General features: G+C 42.7%; 1 protein-coding gene across 5 annotated transcripts in view; it reads left to right on the forward strand.

Annotated features, from left to right (window-relative positions):
• Ddr2 (discoidin domain receptor tyrosine kinase 2) overlaps nucleotides 1-24,421 on the forward strand; it is a 172,009-nt gene that overhangs the window by 119,312 nt on the left and 28,276 nt on the right. For all 5 annotated transcript variants that reach the window (XM_017802204.2, XM_008849081.3, XM_017802205.2 and 2 more), the window contains 4 exons: nucleotides 20,199-20,301; nucleotides 21,707-21,938; nucleotides 22,230-22,377; nucleotides 22,760-22,865. In XM_017802204.2, the coding sequence (XP_017657693.1) occupies nucleotides 20,199-20,301; nucleotides 21,707-21,938; nucleotides 22,230-22,377; nucleotides 22,760-22,865 (589 nt within the window). The remainder of the gene's footprint in view (nucleotides 1-20,198; nucleotides 20,302-21,706; nucleotides 21,939-22,229; nucleotides 22,378-22,759; nucleotides 22,866-24,421) is intronic.

Raw genomic sequence — 24,421 nt, forward strand, 5'->3', positions numbered from 1 at the left:
GCCAGGTGTTCCAAGAGATTACTGCATGACTTATCTTTCCGAGAACTGTTTGCAAGAGGAAGAGAAAGATAACCTTGCCATAAATTCTTTCTCAAGGTTACTTGTGCAGGCAGAATGTGCTGCTTAAGTCAACTGTTTGTAGAGCTATATTATATTTTTTTGGTAATGAATATTGTTTCTCCAGCTCCCGACAGGTAGGTTTCCCATGCTCTGGATTGCCCCACACCCATATGCATGTGAGCAGCACTAATTGGACACAGTAGATTATTGTTTTTTTTTTTTTTAAAGATGAGAACAGGAGCTGTGGGGGTGTTAGGGGATGAGAGGGGAGTGAGAGGAGGGTGTGGGGTGTAGGTGTGATCAAGGCACATTTTATATATGCATGAAATTGTTAAAGTATAAATAAAAAATTCTTAAAAAGCCTTTGAAAGAAAGGAAGAAAGAAAAAAGAAAGGAAGGAAGGAAAAGAAATACTGAGATACATGAGTTGACACAGTCCTGAAGGATGGTAGGGTGCTAGTGACCTTCCCATTTCAACAGCAAGCCAACAATTGCCAATCTGATGGAGGAAGTTATTGGAAGAATTTAGGGCAGCATCTTATGTCAGAATCATAATTTGGAAACATCATTTAGATAATGGTCATTCACATCTAGCAAACAATTATACCAACAATTTCTCAACATAATTTCTAAAAGGCAGCAAGTAATTTGGGTATGATTAAAAGATTCCTTTGGGAGAGATGGCTCAGTGGTTAAGAGCACTGGCTTCTTATAAAAGCACAGGAAACAGTTGGCTCCACTCTCCTAACTTGGTCTGTGATAACTGCTTAAACTTGAGAAAGAGAGGAACAGGTGAGCCACCCCCTTCCCATGCATACACATGGTACAAAGCTAGGGCAGGGTATCATCGAGCCTTCCCATTTTCCAACCATGCTTTCCTCTCATAGGAAACTTGCTACAAGTTTAGAGTTCTGGAATAGGTGTCCTCCCATGTCCAGTATTCACTGTTCACACTTTGGAAGGAGTGGCAGTCATTCAGGGTTGGGAGAGGAAAGGATACCCACAGATTTGCTTTAGGTTTACCACTGTGGGCTTTTTTTTAATTTTTTAAAAAAAATTTTTTTAGCATCAATTTCATACTCCACTGAATTCTTAGGGTCTAGGTAACTAGAACTCTAGATTACTTGTATTGAATTGACATTGGAGGTATCTAAGTCCTTCTTCCTCATTTTATAGATAGGGGAACTGGCAGTCAAAGCAGATGAAGGATTTGCACACCATCACATAACCAGCTAGTAGTAAAGCAGGACAAGGATGCAGGGATACCTGTCTCCCCACATACGTATTCCATCATATAACCTGTCCCTTGGGGAAGTATATGAGGAAACGGCCTTTCCCAAGTCTCATATTCCTATGCAGCCCCCTGGTTTCCTTTCTATGGTTTCAAGTATATGCTTATGGCAGTGTCAGTTAAAGAAGCATGAGGATCAACCTGAGGTAAAGAATGGAAGGAGAGCACAGGGATCTTACACTTGGAACCTTCATTTCATCATTGTGCTGACAGAGGAAGGGTGGAGCGAGAAGCCCTTCAGGACCAGCTGACCCTGGCAAGGACACTGAAGTCCTGGGGATGTTGGTTCTCTACTGCTCCAAGCTGTCTCTCTATCTTCAGCTCCTTTACTTCCACCAAGTTTGGTGTGTTCTGTTTCTTCTATATATTTCCAAATTGGAAAATCATTCCCCATGCTCCTGGGTTCTCTCTGTTCATGTCAATACTGACAGTTTAAATAAATAATGTTCTTTCTCTGTCTCTCTCCCTCTCTGTTTGAACAGAGCCCTGGGAGGGAGATTAAAAGCAAGAGACCTCCCTGGGTGAATTTCTCTAAAGAGCAATGCTAGCTGGGTTCTTTCTTTCTTGTGTATTTGTTTATCAAATCTAGCCTTGAAGTGGTCTCTGCTATCCTTCCCGCCAGTAAGAGGATCTTTCTCGGGGGAGAACAGAACCTGAACTGTCTTCTGAACTCCCTAGATTATACCAAGTAGAGACAAAGAGAATGCAAAGCTCATCAAAAAGCACAAGCGAATGTTCAGAGTATTCTATATGTTCCTGGAACCATTTTTAAAAATACTTTTATTTGGCCAGGTGTGGTGGCACACGCCTTTAATCCCAGCACTTGGGAGGCAGAGGCAGGTGGAACTTTGTGAGTTCAAGGCTAGCCTGGTCTACATAGTGAGTTCCGGGAGAGCTGGGGCTACAGGGAGACCCTGTCTCAAAAAGACAAAAAACGAAAAACAAAAACAAAAAAACCCCAAACAAAAAGCTTTTATTTTATGTGTATGAATGTATTGCCTGTATGTGTGTTCGTTCACCCATGTCATGCAATGTGCTTGGAGGTCAGAAGACACATCAGATTCCCTTGGAACTGGAGTTACAGATGGTTGTTAGCTACCATGTGGGTGCTGGGGATCAATCCCAGGTCTTCTGCAAGAGCAGCTTCACCACTGAACCATCTCTCTAGTCTCTCCTGGTACCATTTTAAGTGGTGCTGACAAATTTAATGATAACATGAGTAGGTGGTATTATTACTCCAGCTATACAGAGGAGGAATTAAGGCCCACAAATGTTAAGTAACTAATTCAAGGTTATAAACAAAGCAGAGTGACCAAGGTGGGATTCCATTTAGCTCTAGCAGGTACTCTTGTGTTTTTTTTTAATTTATTATTTTTATTTTACATGTATGAGTGTATTGCCTGCATGTATGTAAGTGCATTACATGTGTACAGTGCCTGCAGAGGTCAGAAGAGAGTGTCAAATCCCCTAGAACTGGAGTTGCAGATGGTTGTTATTTGCCATGTAGGTGATAACATGAATCAAACCTGGGTCCTCTGGAAGAACAGCAGGTGTTCTTAACCACTGACCCATCTCTTCAGCCCCCAGCAAGGTACTCTTGATCTCTGTGCTCCACTGCCTCTGTGAATAATGAGATCTCAGAACATCAATACAAAGGAACCTAAGAGTCATGAGACAGCTGTGTACATGGGTACTAGGTCTGTGACATTCCTGAATTTAAATCTCAAACTTAGTATGTGGAGGCAAAAGCATGTTTTCTGAAAAAAAAGTTCTCTGTTTAGAATATACTTTAAAAATATTTATTTTCTTCTAGGGAAAATTTTTCAATAGTTCTTGGGTCTTACTTACATCTTAGTATAAAGGAACTCCAAATGCATTTGTTGCACAAACACAGCTTTCTACCCAAAGTAGCCAGCTGAATCCTGTCTGTTTTCTAAAACTTTGCTTATATTTTGTTGCTTTATTTTGTTAAATTTTGAGTCCCAGATCTCAGGCTTTCAAAAGGCAGACAGCTGTTCAAATGCACACAAGAAAAGAACTCGTCCAGCCTTGGAAGACAAAAGAAAAACGAGGAGGAACCCAATAGAGGGTTTTGGAAGCCCTTGTCAAGAAACTCCAATGGATTCTCATACGAACATTGGAAAATTGCCCTGTTCTGACATTTTTCTAGTTCCCTGTCTAGAACTTGTAATGCTAATTATTCTTGCCTTTACTTCTCCTTCACATCTCCTATTCATGATTCAAGGACTTTCTTTTCCCCTTAGAGACAAGAGTTATGCAATTTGGGAGTCTCTTAAATAAACCCACTGAATGGGTACTCCAGTTGCCTCACCCTGTGTCCCTGTTTAGCATGGAAGAAACCAGAGCTTCTTCCCTATTCAATCCCTATTCCCTATTGGCAATTTGGGTAACCCCTTCAGAGGATGGTGTGATAAGACTAGGAGGTAGGAATTGGCTAGGCAGTTAGGGTAAAAAGACCCCAAAGAAATGCAGCCAGTTTCTTGGCTAAAAGTCAAAATGTCCTTGGGCCTGTTAGCAACATACTCTGTTCCAAAGGCCAAAAGAAGAAAGAAAAGAGTACAGGAAGCTGTCAGAAAAAAAGTGATGGGGAGATATGGGAGGAGTTGGAGAGGAGGGAGTGGGCATGGGTTTGATTGAAACACCTTATATGCATGTATGAAATTCTCCATAAAGTTTTTGTAAAAGTTAAAATAATAAAAAAGAAAAAAAAAGAAAAGACAGAGCTCTTCTTTTCTATGGTCAGTGGGGTTGGAGTCAATGGAGACTTAGGCTAAGCTTCAGGGCCAAGAGTGTGGTTGTGATCATGGGTTACAAAGAGAGAACCTCATAAAGTTCCCTTTTGGGGCCTCTCGGTTTTTGCCATCACCTTCAGAGCTGAGGTTTGCTAAAGGCTCCTATGTTGAAAGGCTGAGAGTCTATGGAAGGACCCAAATGCTGGTAGGAACATAAAAGTTGCCAGTGTCACTGGTTACCATGAAGACCTAGCATCAAGGTGTCGAGGGTCAAGTGTCACAATTGTTGCAAGCATTCCTGCTTACCAATGCCTTTTCTGAGTTGACAATAACTCTAGGGCCTTGAGTCCATTAAGATATACAAAAGATACATGTGCACACGTGTGTGTGTGTGTGTGTGTGTGTGTGTGTGTGTGTGTGTAAAAAAAGATTAAACCTAGGGGCTCATGCATGTTAGCAAGTGCTCGACCACTGATAAATCTCCAGTCCCTTTTATTTTTTTATTTTGAGTCAGGGTCTTACTAAATTGTCTAAGTTCATCCCACACTCACTGTGTAGTCCAGGCTGCCTTTCAAGTTGGAATCCAACAGCCTTAGCCTTTCAGGTAGCTGGGATTATAAGTGCCTGGATAATTTATTTGTATATTTATATTCATGTTCACATGATGCCCAAGTATTGCAATACTAAGGCATTGCAGTGAGCTAAGGCCAAAGAAAATTTCCAGACCGGGTGAAAAACTGAAGGGAATACATTTACATTTAAGGAGAGGCACAGAGGCACACATGAAAAATAAAACAGGAAGATGGGGATGACTGTCAGTGAGAGGTCAGAGGGAAACGATGGGGCCAGGGTAGCCTGATAAGCATGTGCCATAAAATTTTGAGATCTTTGGTGTGTGCCAAATAGTTCATGGTCAAAGATCTCTGCATCCAGGGTTAACAAAGTGCTGTATCCTCCTTTCCAGGCACCAGGTCTCCTATGCTATTATATTTCAGGGTCTCTCGGACCAGGACATTGTAAAGCTTAGACAGGTAATAACCTTCTGGGGACCCTCTTTCCAAATTGTTCTCCCACTTGGTGGTTCTTCTTGGTCTTTAAGATCATACTGTGAACAGTGTGGAAACCATTCACTATCAGCTGTGTGTAATGACAACATGGTGTGGTGAATAGATCATGATCACAGAGATCCAGGGTCAAGATTTTAATTCCAGTTCTGTCATCATTCAGCTTTATAAACTAAAGTACTTAAATCAATCTTTGTACATCCATCAGCATTTGTTGCTATTGCAAAATACCTGAGACTGAACAATGTTATGAAGAAAACACGATTGTTTAGTTCACAGTTTTGGAGTTTCCAGGGCATGGCGGATGGCTATGGCAGGATGTGTGCAGGAGCAAACGATCAGCAGTCAGAGTGCCGAGTGAGGCCAGGTGCAGACTTTGTAACAAATGTCTTCGAGAACTACCATGGAATCCTATGAAAATTACCATACCTTTCAAGGGTGGGCCCTCAGTGTCCCAAAGACTTCCTACTGGGCCTTACCTCTTAAAAGTTCCATCAGTTTCCATGTTGCCACACTGGGCACTAAACTCTCACGTGGACCCCTAATACAAATAGTACCCACTTTGTCCACTTATAAAATGGGAGATATAACTTTATCATCTGCATTTCACTAGGTTACTGTGGGGGGATCCATAGCAGATAACAGTGAATATAATAGGTTAACAAGAAAGGGCTTTGGAAAGTTCTATGCAAATATTGAATTGGTGACTTGTGACTTTGGGAAGAGAAGGGGATTTAAATAACACAAATACCATATGGAAAAAGTTTGTACTGAGCAGACAACATGGGAGGAAAGAGCAAAGAGTTACTAGTAACTGTTACTTGTCTCTGTAGTCTCCAAGAGAGACCTCAGTTTCCTGTGGGAAATGAGGCTTCTACCAGCTGTGATCTGTGGCCATCCTGACCTCAAAGGGACCTGGCAGATCCATTACAGTGTGTTTTTTTTTTCTAGGAAGATATAGTTAGTGATCATTGACATCCCTCTGGGTTTTATCGAGCAAGTCTCTGAAGAGCATGGATGTAGCAAAATAAGCTTCTCAGAGTTTATGGTGGTTTGGACACATGCACAATTAAAGTAAAACAAAAGTTAAAGCCGTTACATCTTTGAGGTTTTTATGGGTTTTGTGGGTGGTGATGAATTGTTAAAGAATATGCAGCTTTTTCTTCAGGGCTGGAGATGTTTATGGCTTTGACCTCTGTCTGTTTTGCTGTGGTGATTGTCTCCCACGCACTCGTGATGGCTCCTATGGTGGTGCTTGGCTTATGTAGGCAATCAGTAAATAACTGAGTAATGAGAACAGGAAGGAAAGAAAGGAAAGTCAAGGGGCTCCAGGACTTTTCTATTTTTCTGCAGAAAAAAAGATCTAAATTATGTCATGTGAGACTTGATCTCGAAAAGATGCTGGAGAAGCTGTGATGGAGGCTCTAGGGATGCAGTTATTTAAACAATAGGATGCTATGTATGGAGAGAGTAAATCAGGTGGAGGAGGGTGAACTGAGATCCCCAAGCTGTAGCTAATGCCTGATCTTCTCAGGTATGAGTTCTGGGGAGCCCCCTCCCCACTCGCAGAGGTAGAGCAAGCCAGGCCACACAGGAGTGCGAGGCCTCTGCTTATTTAAATGCCTGGGTTTTTCCTGCTTTGGTCTATAGGCAGACTATTTCCAGGGTTATAAATGAAGGTGTTTGTGCTTACATTTGGTGGGAATGGCTTACCCATGGCATTTCAAAGGAGGAATTCAGATTTCCTCTTTCAAGTGTTACAAACTGCAATAAAGATATACAGTCCAGGGGCTGAAGAGATGGCTCAGCAGTTAAGAGCACTGGCTGTTCTTGCAGAAGACCCAGGTTTGAATCACAGCACCCACATGGCAGCTAAAAAACATCCATAACTCCAGTTCCAGGGGATTCAATGCCCTCTTCTGTCCTCTGCGGGCATTGCATGACATGGGTGCACTTAGCTACATGCAGGCAATACACTCATACATATAAAATAATAATCATAATAATTAAAAAGATATATAGTCTAACAATAAAGCATTCTTTCCCTGCCCAAGCACCACCAGCTTACTTCTGGCATAAGATGAACCCTGTCTGTGGAGACAGGGAAAATACACTGTGGGAAACAGAATTTTAATTCATTTCCATTTAGTAGGCTTGGCCATCATTTACAATTGGTAATAGATTTTTCTACTGAGGAACTTGCATCACTCAGTAGTGGTCGCTAGCCTCCCTGCAAACAAATGAGTGCCCCCGGCAGCACGTCCTACTTTTGGGCACTGCTGTGTTCACACTATGTAGTCCAGACCATCTTGGAACCTGCTGTGAAGCCCAGACTGGCCTGAAACTAGTAAACTTCCTACCTCAGCTTCCCAAGTGTTTGAATTACAGATATGTACCACCAAGCCTTTCTCTATGTCTTGCTGTCTCTATTTCTCTCTTTCTCTCTTTTGTCTCTCCCTCCCTTTGCTTCTTTCTTTTTCCCTCCTTCTCTCCCTCCTCTCTATTTTTTTGATTCCTTTTGAAACAGTCTCACATAGCCTAGATTGGCTTTGAACTTGCTATGTAGCCAAAACTGTCCTTGAACTCCTGATCCTCCTGGCCCTACCTCCAAGTGCTGGGATTATAGATGTGCACCACCACACCTGACTTTGATAGCTACCTTCCTTCCTTCCTTCCTTCCTTCCTTCCTTCCTTCCTTCCTTCCTTCCTTCCTTCTTCCTTCCTTCTTTCCTTTTCCTCCTCCCTCCCTCCCTCCCTCCTTCCCTCTCTTCTTCCCTCCCTCCCTTTCTTTCTTCCTTCCTTCCCTTTTTCTTGATTTTTTTTGGAGACAGTCATCCTGTAACCCCAGCTGGCCTGGAACTCACTATATAGACCAAGCTACACTTGATCTGCCTGCCTCTGTGTCCTGAGTGCAGGGATTAAAGGCACATGTCATCGTGCCCACCCTGATGTTTTTATTGATTGAATAAAATGAACACCTAATTTCTGTTATGAGAAAGAAGCATTTCTTCCATTAGCAATGCTTGTACATAGAAAACAAAGCTAATTGTTAGACCTTACATCTTAAATATAGGTTGTAGCACTTGAAAGAATGAACTGGAATTCCTCCCTATAAATGCCAAGAGTAGAGGATTTACATATATTAGGCACATTTCTGCACCTTGCTCTTTATTTGTAGTTACTAAAATACCCAGTGTATAAATGGATAGAACCTGACTTGGCTCTCTTCCCTGTGAAGCTGAGGTGGTAAGCTCTTAGAGCATGGCTTTGGATGCTTGGTTTTTGTAAAAATCTGTGATCCGACATCCAGATTGGCTGTCGGTAGAAGCAGCCGGATCTGAATGTACACAGAGAAACATCTCTTCACTCTTTGTTGGATGGAAGCCTGAATTCTTGATCATTCAGAGCTTCTTAAAACCCCTGTGTATTCTCTCTGGCAAGTCCTAAACTCTTCAAGTTTTCACATTCCTGCTCCGTGGAACCCAGCATTAGGCACATGTGCCTGGTGAGAAAAACATTTTGTACTTAGCATTCCCTAGACCTCGTGAGCTCTGATGATTTTGCTCATGGCAGACCCTGCCTGGCCATGGCCAGCATCAGCCTCTCATCTCTGTCCCAGGCCAGCACAGGGCTGAAAGCAGCTTCCTTCACACCCTGAGATTCCTCCCTTGTCTAGGGGCTTTTCACTCTCATTGCTTCAAGAATCAAGTCATTTTTTCCTATGAACTCCTGACAGTCATGACTACTTAGTTGTTTCTTTTTTACTTTCCTCCTTTTGGGGGGAAAGTTCATACTATTTTTCCCAGTCTTTGACCGGTGTAACCAGGAAGAACATGTCATCTGATCCATACCTCAGTACCCTGAGGCTCACTGTGGTTTGAGACTCTCCTGGAACTCTGTAATGCATTTCTGAAAAGTATTTTGGACTTCCAGGAATACTGCAATCATGAAGGCTATTCCTACTGGGATTTCAACTGGGGAAAAGAGACCTAGTAAAATAGACCCATGTCTAAAAAGTAGCCCTGTGGCCTGAAGAAAGGAACCCTAGGAGTTTTACCTGATCCTTGCAGGATCTCAGTGTGAATAGGCTGTGTGGAGTATGTGGAAGTGGGATCAGGCCACAGCTTTGACTGAATTTGTTCTTTCTGGAATTGGAGGAGAAGATTGTAGTGACCTGAAGCGAACCAGCTTTGAGCATGCTTGATTTCAGTCATCTGTGTGTTTCTGAGCAAGTCAGTTCAACTCTCTGGGAACTCTCTTGGGTTCTGATACTGAATATAGACCTCTTGGAGGGATTGATAACTTAGGATACCTTTCTGGCTCTAAATTTTTTTGTAATTACACATATTACTTTAGACCACAGATTGGCTTGCCTGTCCCTGTATGCTGACCCTGATAATCTCTCCATGGAGATATGGGTGCCTAGAGAGGGCCAGGCCTCATACGTACTGTGTGTTTTCCTGTGTATAGGACTGTCATTGATGAGGAGTCCATGGGCTGAAGCTAGTCATGAAGCAGTAAACATCGTGGAACAAGCAGCCCTTTCAGCTTCCCTACCTTGGCAGGCTAGTGTGAAAAGTAATTCTTGGGATGCTGGAGACTGGTGGCAGCTGCTTCTCTTCAGCCAGCCTGCCAGGCCCTGCCGGATCTTGGGATGGTTGGAGCTCTCAGCTGGGTCTACTCTGTCGATGCTGGTAGTTTTCCACTGTGGGAAACTGGAAGTCAATTGGCTTCTCTGTCAGGGAGACTGGTGGGTAGGGGAAGAGTCCAGAAACCACCAAGACAGCTCAGCGAAGTCTTTGCTACAGGGACTCTTGCTTCCCCTGTGACTGGTTCCTGCTTTTCATCTTTTCTTTACATTTCAAGATAATGAAGAAGACAGATGAGTGGGGACGGATGAACAAGGAAGGGGGCTTGGGAGAGAGAAAGGGGGCTTGGCATTTAGGACTTGAGCCAGTGTAGCAGTTCAGAGTCTTTCCTACTAGCTGGGATCCCTTCCACAGAGTTACCCAGAATAGGCATGTTCAATAGGAAAACCACACTGGGGCCTCGGAGAAGTGCCACGTTGGATTCTCTGGGCCAAGGCCTCTCCTGGTTCCAACAACTCAGTAGGATGAGGAAGTCATCCAAGATCAGCTCTTAACTTTTCCTCTGCCCTTCCTGGGAGGCCCCTGGGAACACTGATTCACGGAGAAACTCTAATTTGCTCCTTTACTAGTTCTTAACCTCGGAATCGCGTTTTCATCCTTACGATCCTTGATCCTGATATCTAGAGCCAAGCCCAGCTTGCATTGTCTAAGGATGGCTTCTACCCCAGCCCCTCCTTATCTGTGGCTTTGTTTTCCTTGGTTTCCGTTATCTGTGGTAAATTAGAGGCTGAAAATACTAGGTGAAAAATTTCAGAAATAAATCATAAATTTTAAATTGCAGCCATGATTCACATGTTGGAATCTTGCATTCCCTCTGTCACACCAAGTGTCTGTCATTCACTTCATGTCATTATGTAAGTATTGTGTCATCTCACATGAGCTGGAGAAGAGGGAGCGTAATTTAGTAAGATATGAGAGAGGGAGGTGGTGGTGAGATGGCTCAGAGATTAGGAACCCTTGATGTGCAATCATAAGGTCCCAATTTCAGATCCCAGCACTTAATTAATAAGCCAGGCATCCCACAACTACCTGTAAGTTTAACTCAGAGGGATCCAACACCCTTTATTGGCCTTGGTGCACACAAATGCATGTACCTGTACACATGTGTGCATACACTCACACACACATAAAAACTGTTTTTTAAAGGGATTGAAGAGATGACTCAGTGGTTAAGAGCACTGTCTGCTCTTGCAGAGGACCCAGGTTCGATTCCCAGCACCCACATGTTGGCTGACAAGTGTCTGTAACTCCATTTCCAGGGGATTTGATGCCCTTTTCTTGCCCCTGTGGACACTGCATGCATGGATGCAGTTACATACATGTAGGCAAAACACTCATACACATAAAATAAAAATAAATAAAACAATTTTAAAACCATTTTTAGAAAATTTGTGAGAGCTACAGTCACACAACTTTTATTATGGAATATCATTATAATCGCTGCATTTTACTATTATTGCTTATCTTTACTGTGCTTAATCTCTAAGCTAAACTATTGTGGATAAGTATACATAGGACAAAATAGTCTATACAGGGCTTGGTACCATCTGCGTTTTACATATCCACTGGGGATACTGGATATTGGATATTGGAAGTCTACTGTGACACTTATGGCCCAGGACTTATTCTGGCATTGATCTGAGGACTCTCATCAAGGTCTAGAACAAGATTCCTGCCAGCCCTCAATTCTCCCTCCATCTAACCAAAGCTTGGGAAGTCTTCCTTAGTGGACTTTGGTGGCCAGTTATCCAGTAGCCACTGACAAATATCTGTGCTCTGGCTTCCCTTCCTCTTCCACAGATAATATTCCCCTCTTTGTGGAACCCTGCCTTCTGAGAAGCAGCTGGGGAAGCTTCTTCTTCACAAATGCTGGCCGACCTCCTCAGAAGCCACACACTAGGAAAGTATAGAGCTAGAAATGAATCTGCTACTGAACTTGGTCTTCAAGGTCTAACATAGGAAGTTCACTGTCTCCATTTTTCTGTCCTGGCCTTCATCCTTCCATCCATCTACCCATCTGTCTGCCTTTTCACACTTACTTGTTTACCCAATGTGTGCTGAGCATCTGATCAGTGCTGTGTGTTGGCAGGTGTAAAAAGTGGAAAAGAAGAACCCAACAGGATTGCAGGTCTCAAAATCGCTTATAGTCTCAATAAGGAGACAAGGAGCTGCTGGTGTAATAGAAAATCTGTGATGAAAGTTATTTCTTAAAAGAATCTCCATCACTTTATCCTGACACTCTATTTTAGTATTTTTGACAGCTTTGTCAGACTATGTGAAATAATAATAGCAACTGTCAACTGTCAAATGGGCAATCACCTTGTATCTATTTGAGTTTTGAAAACCTATCTCATGTTTATCCCCTGGACCAGAATGAAGGACTATGGGATAAATCATTTTATGTATCTTTTTTGCTACTTATTGGTTATATAATATAAGAACATTCATGAAATGAACATCTTTATTAACTCAGCACATGAACCGATTGCAGTAAAATGTGTGATGATCAGACTGACAGGGAAACCTCTTCTATTTGCTGTCTGCCTGCACATCATTATGCAAGGCTGCCCTTGATAAAATTCCCAGAACTTAAATCTTTAAGCTCAAGCCGACACTCCTCTGACACCTCATAGCAAAGTATCCTATGTAGGATTTCTCTGTCACTCTCCTGTCTCATTCTACCTGCCAGACACATTTCAGATCTTTTACTTCCTTTCTTTATCTGTCACAGAGGGAAAATTCCTGCATGGAGTTAATTAAGACAGGACTTAAAAAGGATTTGGGATATACAGTACAACAGACATGGGTTGTAGAGGCAGTGGCAGCAACAGTTCCTCAGCTAAAATATCTTGATTACTGTCCCAAGAACCATCAGGTCCCTCCATGGGAAAGTTATTTACAACAATCTCATGACTTACCTGTTGGCCCTCCTTCCCCATGTCTGGCTTACCTCAGATGTCCTGGGAAGCACAAGCTCTCATTACGTTCATGGGCCAGTGTCTGGGAACACATGATGGCCAGAAATGGAAGCCTAGGGACTGTGGATGTTAAACCTCTCCAGGTGATTCTAAAGAGATTGGTCTGTGGACTAGCTTTGAGAACCACTGTCTTAGAAGAGGTCTGATCCAACTCTATGGCTTTCTTCATGAGGAAACTGAGGCCCCAAGAGGACCAGGAGCTTGCTCAGGTTCCACCTGATATAAGTGGTGGAGGTCAGAGGGAATTTGGAGTCTTGAGGCTCAGAATTTCTGTATCATGGTAGATTACAGGTGGTCGAGTCAGATTGTAAGGCAAGCTAGTATTTCCTTGTTGGGCTTTTCCTGCAGGATACAGGATCTGCAGGAAGCATGAGATACAAATGCTTATGTCATCTGAATTTGATACTTGATCGATGTTTTTACTGCTGTATTTTATTGAATTTTGTAAACAACATACTATAAAATGGATTATCAATGTGGCTGTCTTCTAATTGTGATCCCATTCATAATAAAATCCAGATTCCTTGAATAGTCTCCAAGGCCCTGTATATAGAACATGTCCCATGGCTTGCCCTCAGACTCTGTCCCCAGTCCGCCCTTCCCATCAGCCACCCTGGTCTCCTTATTTTTCCTTGAGCACATTAGTATACTGCTTCTTTAGAAATGTGCTTTTTCTCTTTAAGTGTTGAATTCAGGGACACAAGACTCTCCATAGGGCCAAGGAAAGAGAGATCGAATAGCATGCTTTTCATTTTTCTTGTTAACATCTCCAAAATGTCGTTGCATCTTATAAGCAAATTATGTCCTCGTTTAACTTTCTGTGCCCCTCCCCCCTTTACAGGAACAAATAACTTAAACAAAAAGATTGCCATCTCTGGGAGAAATAGGACTGTCACACAAATGATTATATAATAAAGCAGTATGTATCTAATGATATAACAGAGATATAAAAGTCAAAAAAAAGAAGTGAGGGTCTTGGTCATTGGTCTGGCTTACCTCAGATGTTCATCATTTCCTTTTAGGGTTAGACAAGAAAGTCTTTTGTTTGGAATAGTGTGCTTGCTTTAGTTGACTGGCAGTTTATTGCTTGGCAAAAGGCTAATATAAATAACATGACCCAGTCTTTTAATTGACCTTGCTATATCTCAAGTAAGTGTGTTCCATCCTTGAGTTTTTGTGTTTCCTCTGCCCTTTGCATTATGCATCCTGTTCCCCAAGAGTCACCTGGTTGTCTGTCTTCCTTCCCTTAAGTCTCTGCGCAGAAAGACTCATCCCAAAGGCTTTCCTCCATTCTACAGAGATCACCTATTTCCTTTCCTTCAAGGGACTTGCTGTTTCCTTCTTATTGTGTGTTTATTTGCTTTTCTTCTGCCTTCCACACTAGGATGTAAACGCTTGGGTACTTTGCATTATTTACAGCTCTAGTCCCACAGCTCTCAATAAAGTGTTGAATGAGTGAATGAGCGAATGAATGAATGAACATCGGAATGAAAAGGAATCATAGGTTTAGAAACAAGCTAATTGTGGATGTGGGGTTAGAGGAAGGATTGGATTCATAAACATCAAAACTTTGATTTCAAGACAGATGATGTAGGGAGCAGCTGTCTTACTAATCATCAGCGTTTCTGTCTGCAGCTTGGCATCTTGGGGGAAAATTTGCATCAGGCCACTCTTTTGTTAAAGTACAGGGGTAGGTGGTTTGTGGGGACAAATCCTGAATCAGGACATAAAAAGGCAATGAGTCAAATCCCTACCACTAATGATTGTGGCCTTCTGCTCACACCTTAATATGTATTTTTAGAATAACAGTATGTGCCCTGCCTACCACATGGCCTGTTGTGAGAGGTAAGCCACGGGCAACACTTTGAAAATTGCTAAGAGCTGTATTTTCAAGGTCAGTCAGGCTACTAGGGTTGCTATGGGAGGGATTATGGCCAAAGGAGCCAGGAATGCTTGCCTTGGATAGCCAGGCTTCAACCCCGGGAGGATCCGAAGGCGATGGCAAAGAAAAAGTTCTGCTTCATTAGAAGGTAGGCTTAGGTCTCAAATGTCAACAAAGATGCCCTGACAAACTGGACCTAGGCACACTTCCCAGGCTAAAGGTCTCTGGAGCTTTTTTTTGATTATCAGGTCACTGGTCAAGGACTAGACAGTTCAGCACAACCAATAGCATGCAGAGACAGTTTTGAAAATCATAGCAACCTGACTCAGTAGTAACTTTGTCCCCCATAGCACACTTTGTTCCTCATCTTTCCTCTTCCCTTCAATTTCACTTCTCACAGAGTTTAGAATTTGGGAAATCATTGCTTCATTCCAAACATTCAGATTTATGCTTAAGTTTTTGAGCCCAATGATTAGTTGTGTAACCTGTCATCTCACATGCAGAAGTTACACATTTGATAGGAATAATCAAGACGATGGATTCCCAGGTTCATCTCTTGGTCCAAATTCAACTTAGGAACTGTGGTGAACAGTCGGTCCCCACCAGGCATGAGGATGTGTTTCTTGTCAATGCTGCCCGCATAAGGTTTTGCTTATCCAGTTTCTCGACGTGTTAATTGGTCCTTGGCTCAGGGCCGTCATTCCCTTTTAGAGTTAGACAAGACTCTAATGCTTTATTTGGAACAATATAGGCAGAAGGGCCCCTGGCTTCAGTCCATCATAGTTGTGTTGGCTACCCTCACCTTCCATGCCTGTGATGTTGCACAAGGACAAAACTCTACTGTTTCTGTCCTGAGCTTGGGCTTTATGCTCACACAAAGCCTTAGTCCCTTGGCTGTTTTTCTACCTCTCCAGGGTACTTTGAGGAAACAGGTTATGGTACCTGCTAGTGCTGAAATTTGCTTACTTTTGTCTCCTTCCATGGAAGCATCACCTTTCTCCCTGTCATCCCAATGTAACACTAGAGTCCTTAATAAACCATGTTTTACATTTATTTAGTTATGTGTGTATGCATGTTTGTGTGTGGTGGTACATGTGCCATAGTGCACATGTGGAGGTCAGAGGACAACTTGTGGGAGTCAGTGCTTCCCTTCTACCATGAGGGTTCTAGGGATTAAGCTCAGGGTATCAGGCTTGCCAGCAAGTACCTTTACCTGCTGAGCCATTTCACTGTCCCAAACCACTTATTTTTTAAGTAGTTTACTTCTGTCCTGTAAATGCTAAATCTCTCTTGATATGAAGGAAACAAAGGTCTGACACCTGCTTTGAAAGGGGGAGTGAAAATATACAAGTCAAAATATATGATGTCTCCTCAAAGATGACATTTTAAAAACAGTTTGATCCCCAGCATACCCACATAAAAATCCAGGCATGGTGGCATGCTTGTAATCCCAGTATTTGGAGGCAGAGACAGGGAGATCCCTAGGGCTCAGTGGCCAGCCAGTTTAGTCTGCTTAGTGAGTCCCAGGTCCCAGTGAGAGACCCTGTCTCAAAAAAAAAAAAGTAGGTGGTACAGTGGCAGTTGCGGAATGATAACCAAGGTTGACCCCTGGCCTTCACATACCTGTATACTCACACACATACACACATATTCCCCCTCCACATACACAAAATAATTGACATGTAATTAACTGCAGACATTTAAAATGTAGTGTGATCAGTTTGATATATAAACCCAATAATTAAGACAATGATAGTGTCCATCACCACCAGAAGTTTCTTTGTGCTCTGTCCTAGTTTGTTTCTTCATTGCTGTGACAAAACACTCTCACCACTACCAACTTGGGGAGGAAAGGGTTTATTTGTCTTACATCTCCCAGGTCACAGTTCATCAGGGAGCCCCAGGTAGGAACTCAGGGCAGGAACCTGGAGGCAGGAGCTGGAGCAGAGGCCATGGAGGAGTGCTGCTTACTGACTTGCTCTCCTGCCCCCTGCTCAGCCTGCTTTCTTATACAACATAGGCCCACCTGCCCAGGGGCGGCACCACCCACCGTGGGCTTGGCCCTCCTACATCACTCAACAATCAAGAAGATGCCCCATGGACATGGCCACAGGCCAGTCCAATGAAGGCAATTCCCCAATTGATGCTCCTTCAACCCAGGTGCATCAAGTTGACACTAAAGAGTATCCAACACATGCCCCATTGTGATTCTTTGGGCCACTCTTCTCTCCCCTAGAAAACTATTGATCTGCTTTCTGTAACTAGAATAACACACAGCTGGAAGCACATAGTGTGACCATTTTTGTCTTGCTTCTTCACCCAGTGTGTTATTTTGATCCAGCCATACCATAGCACATTGTCAACGGTTCATTCTGTTTTCTTACTGAATAACAAGGCTGGCACTAGGTTGAGGCTCAAGAAGTGCTAGTGTGCAGGATGCAGTCAGGACCTTTAAGAAATTGTTTGTGAAGTGGAGTGTCATGGAGCATGCCTTTAATCCCAGCACTTGGGAAGCAGAGGCAGGTGGATCTCTGTGAGATCAAGGCCAGCCTGATCTACATATCGAGTTCTGGGCCAGCTGGGGTTACAGGGAGACCCTAGTTCAAAAAACAAAACAGAAACCTCCAACTAAACAAAGAAAACAAAGCTCCCAAAATGTTATTGTTTGTGGTAAGAATGAGAACTGGTCTCTTGACAGAAAGTTCAAGTAACATTCAGCATCCATAACCGAAAACATGATGTTTTACTGTGGAGCTCAGAATTTATTCATCTTGTGTAACTGAAACTTTATACCTGTTAATAGCACCTCTCTATTTCCTTCTCTCAGACCCTGACAGCTATCACTCTATCTTTGGTTTCTATGAGTTTGGCTTTTTGAGGCGCTATATAGTAAATGGGATCATGCAGTATTTGTCTTTTGTGATTAGCTTATTTCACTTAGCATAATGCCCTCTAGGTTCATGTGCTGTTGCAAATGGTAGTATTTCATTATTGTTTGTATGTATATATGTTCATGTGTGTGCAGTTACATTTTGTGTGTGTGTGTGTGTGTGTGTGTATGTGTGTGTGTGCATCTTGAGGCCAGAGCATACCCTTGGCTGCCAGTCTTCAGATGCCTTCCACTTTGGTTCTTTTTGAGACAGGGTCTCACACTGGCCTGGACATTGCAAAGTAGGCTAGGGTGGCAGGCCCACAAGACTCAGAGAGCCTCTTGCTTCTGCCAATTCAGTGACGGTATTATAAGAATGCAGCTTTTTTTTCTATCAGATCATGATTTATTCCAGTGTACAATAATTAAGACTCTTAATTTGAAGCAAGAATAAACAGATACACTAAATTATTCAAATACAGAGCATGGATGAGTTATTGTCTTTTACTAAAATTTTCTTAACCAGCTAGACAAATGAAAAATCTGAAGCTTGGCCCCCACTCCATGTTCTGTACAAAATCAATTCCAGATAGACTGTGGACATAAATGTGAAAGGTAACAAACAAACCTAATCCTGCTCCATTAAACACACACACACAGACACTCACACACACACACACACATACACACACACACACACACACACACACAATAATACAGGAAATCATAGTCAAGAGTGTAGGCAAGACTTCTAACATAAGACATTGAAAGTAATAAGCATAAAAAGATGGTTTCATTTGATTATATTAAGAATTTCTGCTCATTAAAAGTAGATTTAAGAGTTCGAAGGTACGACAAAGTGGAAAGACGCTTGAAATAAATGTAATCTGTAAAGAACTCACAGCCAGAAGACCATCACTAAAAACCCCAAAGTAAAACAATACCATAGAAAAATAAGAAATTCCCAATGGCTGATAGACAAATGAAAATACATGTGCAGCTTTTTTAAACGTGGGTTTTTAAAATTGAGCTCAGGTCCTCATGTTTGCAAAGCAAGCAATTTACTGACTGAGGTTCCTCCCTAGACTCAGTATTTCCTTCTTTTTAAGGTTGGATAATATTTCATTGTATGCAATCCCATGTTTTCTTCATTCATTCATCTGTCAATAGATACTTAAGTGGTTTCCATGTCTCTGCTAATGTGAATAATGCTGTAATAAATATAGAAATACAAATTTCCCCTTTAAAATCCCAATTGTGATTCTTTTAGGTATATTCTGCTATACTGATGAAGTGTACTTTTGGGTGTGTCTTCAAGAGGATATACAGACACGACTGGCTTGTGGGGGATATCAAATTCTCTTTCTCTCTCTGTGTAGTATAATGTCAGGGTTCAATTTTTATTCTTGGGCATATGGACATCCATCCCAGCACCATGGCTGACAAAACTATTCTTCCCCCCACTGCATTTTTGGTACATTTTGTTGAAAAACAGTTGGCCTTATATGTGTAAGTTTATTCTTTGCTCTCCATTCTATTGCATTGATCTACAGATCTGCTTATTTATAAGTACTGAATTGGTTTAATTATTATAGCTTTGTAATATATTTTGAAGTCTAGAATTGTAACACCTGTAGATTTTTTTCTTCTTTTCCAAGAATGCTCTAGTTATTTCAAGGCCTTTTGTGGTTCCGCATGAATCTTAAGATTAAAACAAATCAGATTTTTTCCTTCCTCATGATGATTTCTTGTTCCTACTTTATATACCTAGTATTTTTTATTGCACAGGACATAAAAATTTTAAAGTAGCCAAATTATACTAGGCAGTCTCATAGCCTGATAGCTCCTGCTGGTTTCTTGTATGCTTATTTTGTTTTTAATTCAGGCGGGTCTCAAGACTCTACCTCCATTTGCACTCACTGTACTACAACTGGGCACTGCCAGGGCACAAACTGGCTTACCTGTAGGGCCCTTCTTTGTTTCCTGTCTCTCAAAGATTGTGCTCCTTTTTTGTCTGATGTTCATTGTTTGAAAGCTGACTTTTTTTCCTTTTTGGTTATTTCACGCAAAAGGTTTCATCTGGTCTTTTATTCTGTTTTTGTTGAAAGTGGAGCCCCATCCCTGGAAGCCATTGTTTTTAACTGGGACGTCATGTGTGCTCAGCACCTTCACAGGACAGTTAATTAGTTCACCACACAGTTTCATAAAATTGGCTACCTAGTAAAAAGTGCTATGGATCTTAAGGGTAACTGATAATAGATCTTAGGGGTGGGTACCTGATAGATATGAAGATGGCACTATTTGTTGGGAAATTGATTAGATGTGCATGTTTGCTAATAAGGGACTAAGGATGGGCCACTGGAGTTATTACTAAATAAATGAAATAGCTGGCACATTACATCATATTGCATTATTGGTCAGAGTTTGGGCCAAAATGAAAGTTAACTAAGGGTCAAATCTTTGAGGTCTAAATGGTATTTGGAGTCAGGGCCAGGAAGAAAAGTTCTGTAGAATCTGAGTGACTAAACTAGGGCCATAAATGGGTTTAGGAAATTTACCCTATTCCCTGTTCAGTTATCAGTTGCAGTCTTCCTGGGGGCTCTGGAACAAATGCAAAAGCACATCCTCTGTTCTCTGTTTCCCTTGGTCCAGCTGCATGCCGCTATCCTTTGGGCATGTCAGGAGGCCACATTCCTGATGAGGACATCACAGCTTCCAGTCAGTGGTCAGAGTCCACAGCTGCCAAATATGGAAGGTGAGGATGGTTACATCTAGAGAGCCTGCCTGGATGCTGAGGGAGATGGATTTCCTTGTCTCAAGGAGCTGGCGAAGGGAATGCTCATTGGTGAACACTGGGGAGAATGGAAGAGATATGTGAAGGAGCTTGTCCTGCATGGAATGTTTCAGGGAGAGAGGTCAGGCCTTGGCTGCTGCTACTGGCCCGGCAACCTCATCCCAACCACAGAGGCCCCAGAGCTATACCACCCACTGTGAATGGATTCATTGATAGGCAATGAATGTGATGTCCCTGACCCCACTGTGGGCTGCTGCCAGAGGGAGCCCAAGGCTGCAGTTACAGAGAGGTGTAGATTCTGCAGGGTACTCAGCAAGGAGACCTGTCCTTCTCAGGAGGTATCCGAAATGTCACTGTGCAAAGCATCAATGAGTTAACCAGATGCTGAGGTTTCCAGTAAGTTCTTTACTCCTTCAAGGAAACCTTGCATAGAAGGGCCATCCTTATCCCTAAACAGAGTAAATCTGTGCAGTATAATTCCCAGGGTTCTCTAAGTCAACACACTCCCAACTCAAAAATCATTCTGCTGATGGGTGCCTACTTTTCCTTCTGGAAACTGTTTTGGTGTAAATTTAGCATCAATTTTGTTAAAATGGAATTACCCATGAGGAAATCGATCTTGGTAAGCCTTCCCCATCATATTTACCTTAACGATGGAAAGACGAGAGTGATGGCTGGTGGGGTTAGCAAAGAGTTACAAATGAGTGGGTCACATCTGTGAGAAAGGGAGCATTCCTGGGAAGAGGGAAAACACAAAGAGGCTCTCAAAATAAACTTTATAGTGATTTCACAACACTTCCCATTGGGAGCCCAGCCTGGAGGTAATAAAACGAAACCAGATCATTTATCAGCTCCCTGACATGCTCTTCACCCCTCACCCTCACCATGGTTTCATGGTTTTTGCTGGGTGGCCATGCCTGTTCTGCTGGTTAACATTCCACTGTGCTGTGTAGCTGACACTGGAGATCTTACCATTTCCCCCCTCCTCACACCCATAACTTGATACCCAAACCACAAGTGGCCAGCTTTGTGAAGCCGAGTCTCACAGTGCAAGAGGACAGTGCAACTCCATAGGGGAGTAGGATAGAAAGAGTTTCATTTTCCTTGAGGTCTTTCAATCAAGATGAAAAATAAAGGCTTACATGTGCTTTGGAAGCCTCCAGCTCCCTCATGGTGGCCTCCTCTGGGCTTTGTGGTGCTTCAGAGAGAGGCAGCTGACCACAAGTGGGAATGGTGGGAAAACAGACCCCTGGGGGAGACCCAAAAGGCTCTGTACGAGACTCCGAGTCTCTTCTCTAGCTTCCTGGGAACTGCCGAACAGCTCCGGTTTCACAATGGCACTCTTTCCCTACCCTTTCCTCTCAAGGCTGGACTCAGAAGAAGGAGATGGAGCCTGGTGCCCTGAGATTCCAGTGGAACCCGATGATCTCAAGGAATTTCTGCAGATTGACTTGCGCACCCTGCACTTTATCACTCTTGTAGGGACCCAGGGACGCCATGCAGGGGGTCATGGCATTGAATTTGCACCCATGTACAAGATCAATTACAGTCGGGATGGCACTCGCTGGATCTCTTGGCGGAACAGGCATGGGAAGCAGGTAAGAAGAAGGAAACATTCATATTCTGGGGTGCCTAAGACCGTATTTTGACCTAGGCTAGAAGAAGAAGTGCACACATTCACACTGTAGTCACGTGTACGCTCCTTGGTAGGCAGTTGTAAACGTGACCCGAGGTAAGTGGGGTGGCACAGAGGGTGATCTCTGCTGTGAGAGCTCAGTGGCCATATTCTACTCCTTGAATGAAAAGCAAAGCGTCCAGAAAATGCACGGTGGGATGAAAAAGACTGAGCATGATTTGTACCATCTCTTTCTTTCTTTGCTCTCTCCTAGGTGCTGGATGGCAACATTAACCCTTATGACGTTTTCCTAAAGGACCTGGAGCCACCCATTGTGGCCAGATTTGTTCGCCTCATCCCAGTCACTGACCACTCCATGAATGTGTGCATGAGGGTGGAGCTTTATGGCTGTGTCTGGCTAGGTAGGTATCTAGCACGGAGATCGTACATACCATATGAAAATCCCCAACCCCTGGGAATTGAAGACAGCCGACTCTGAAAGGGATGGGATCATTTACCCCTGGGATAAAGTGATTCCCTGTTGGATAAAATAGAGACAGGAACAGTATTCGTCCACCCAAGGGTTGGTACATTTTGCCTGAAATGTATTCAAAGTTACTTTACTGATTGCTACTGAGGCTTGTTTCTCAGCCAAACCCCACTGCGCTGTGCCCAAATTGAGCCCTAGTAGACACATTGCACAAGATTGCACCCTTAAAGTTCAAGTAACTCCCTGGGGCCGTTGGCCTGAACACAGGCGCGTTTCCTAACAAGAGGCACTGACAGCTTTGTTTCCTTTGGCAGATGGCTTGGTGTCTTACAGTGCTCCGGCTGGGCAGCAGTTTGTTCTCCCTGGAGGCTCCATCATTTATCTGAATGACTCTGTCTATGATGGAGCCGTTGGATACAGGTAAATTTTGGGAGACTTTGATCATCAGAATGGGGAAAAATGGTCATCAGGAAAGAATATTTTATTATAGCTTAATCAATAATCAATCAACCAGACAGTATTTTTTTTTCCTGTACTATACACTGTAAGATGATTTAAAGGAAGTAAACTATATATTTATTTCCAAGGAATTTATGGCTCACTTTTGGAAGACAAGGTAACCTCACAGCAGACACCAAGAAATTACACAAAGCAAGTGCTTTGTGATTTGTCTACAGGTGTGGGAGCTACATTTTTGACCCTGAAATTTGGATGCATGTTCCAACACAAAGGCTAATGTAGTTATGGAGAAAAAAGTAAAAAGTATAAAAAAACTGGCAGGTCACAAAGTTCATGAAAAAATGGTCTCCATAAATATAATACTTCAGAAGTTGTGAAAAGAAGGAAATTGTTATTGTTATTATTATCATTACATTTTTGGGTCTTTTTGAGACAGGGTCTCCTTGTAGCCCCAGCTGGCTTGGAATTTGCTTGTAGACCAGACTGACCTCTAACTCACAGAGATCCCCCTGCCTCTGCCTCCCAAGTGCTGGAATTAAAGGCATGTGCCACCACGCCTGGCCCAGAAGGAAATTATTAAGGCTTATAATAGAGAAGTTTCTAAGTTGAGATGGTAATTAAAGCAGGGGAAGGTAGATGGAATGGAACAGAGGAAACTGGAGGACAAGAATGGTCTGACTGTGGTAGAAGCTGGAACAGGGAGCAGCAGAGGGGCCTGAAGTAGATCTATGGAGAGCCATGGTGGAAAAGTATTATTCGACACCAGTGGGGTTCAGAGTTGGATAAGACATGTGCCTGCATATCCCACTGTGTTTTACGCTTTAGCATTCTTCTTCTAGGTCATTTCCAACACTTTTCTTCCTTAGATCAGTTCTTATCTGCAAAGACTGATCCTGGGAGAGAGGCTAGAGTAGAGTGAAGTTCATACCAGATGATGCCAATTTCTAGGGGTTGAGAAACGGAGATATTAGTGAGTCTCGGGAAGAAAAGTATGGGATCACAGCCCTTTACTAATTTAGGAGTAGAGAATAAACCATTGCCCCCCAAGCTACCAGCCCCTGGGTGAAGTCCTGATTCATCTAGTCTTCTTTTTCTAGTCATTTCCTCTCCATCTACATAGTCATTGCTTTTCCCCATTTTCTTAAACCATCTTGGCATTGGTTCACTCAGTTACACCCTCCACTAGCATATACTCAAAGCATACAGGAAGTCAGAGATCAATTGAATCCAGTTCAGCCAGTCTTTGCTAGTCAACTATTACTATGTGCAAAGACGTTGGCTAGGCATTGTAGGTATTCAAAGACAAACTGTTGATCTTACTCTCATGGCATTCACAGTGTGGGGTGGCAGCATGAGAATGGAAATTATTATGTGTGGTAGGTTCTTTTCTCATTACTTTGACCAAATACCTGACAACAAACACCTTGGGGAAGAAGAAGGATTTATTTTAGTTCAAAGTTTCATGGCAGGAACAGAGAGAGAGAGAGAGAGAGAGAGAGAGAGAGAGAGAGAGAGAG

This window comes from Nannospalax galili, unplaced genomic scaffold (assembly GCF_000622305.1).
Source record: "Nannospalax galili isolate Female #2095 unplaced genomic scaffold, S.galili_v1.0 scaffold884, whole genome shotgun sequence".
Taxonomy (NCBI): Eukaryota; Metazoa; Chordata; class Mammalia; order Rodentia; family Spalacidae; genus Nannospalax; species Nannospalax galili.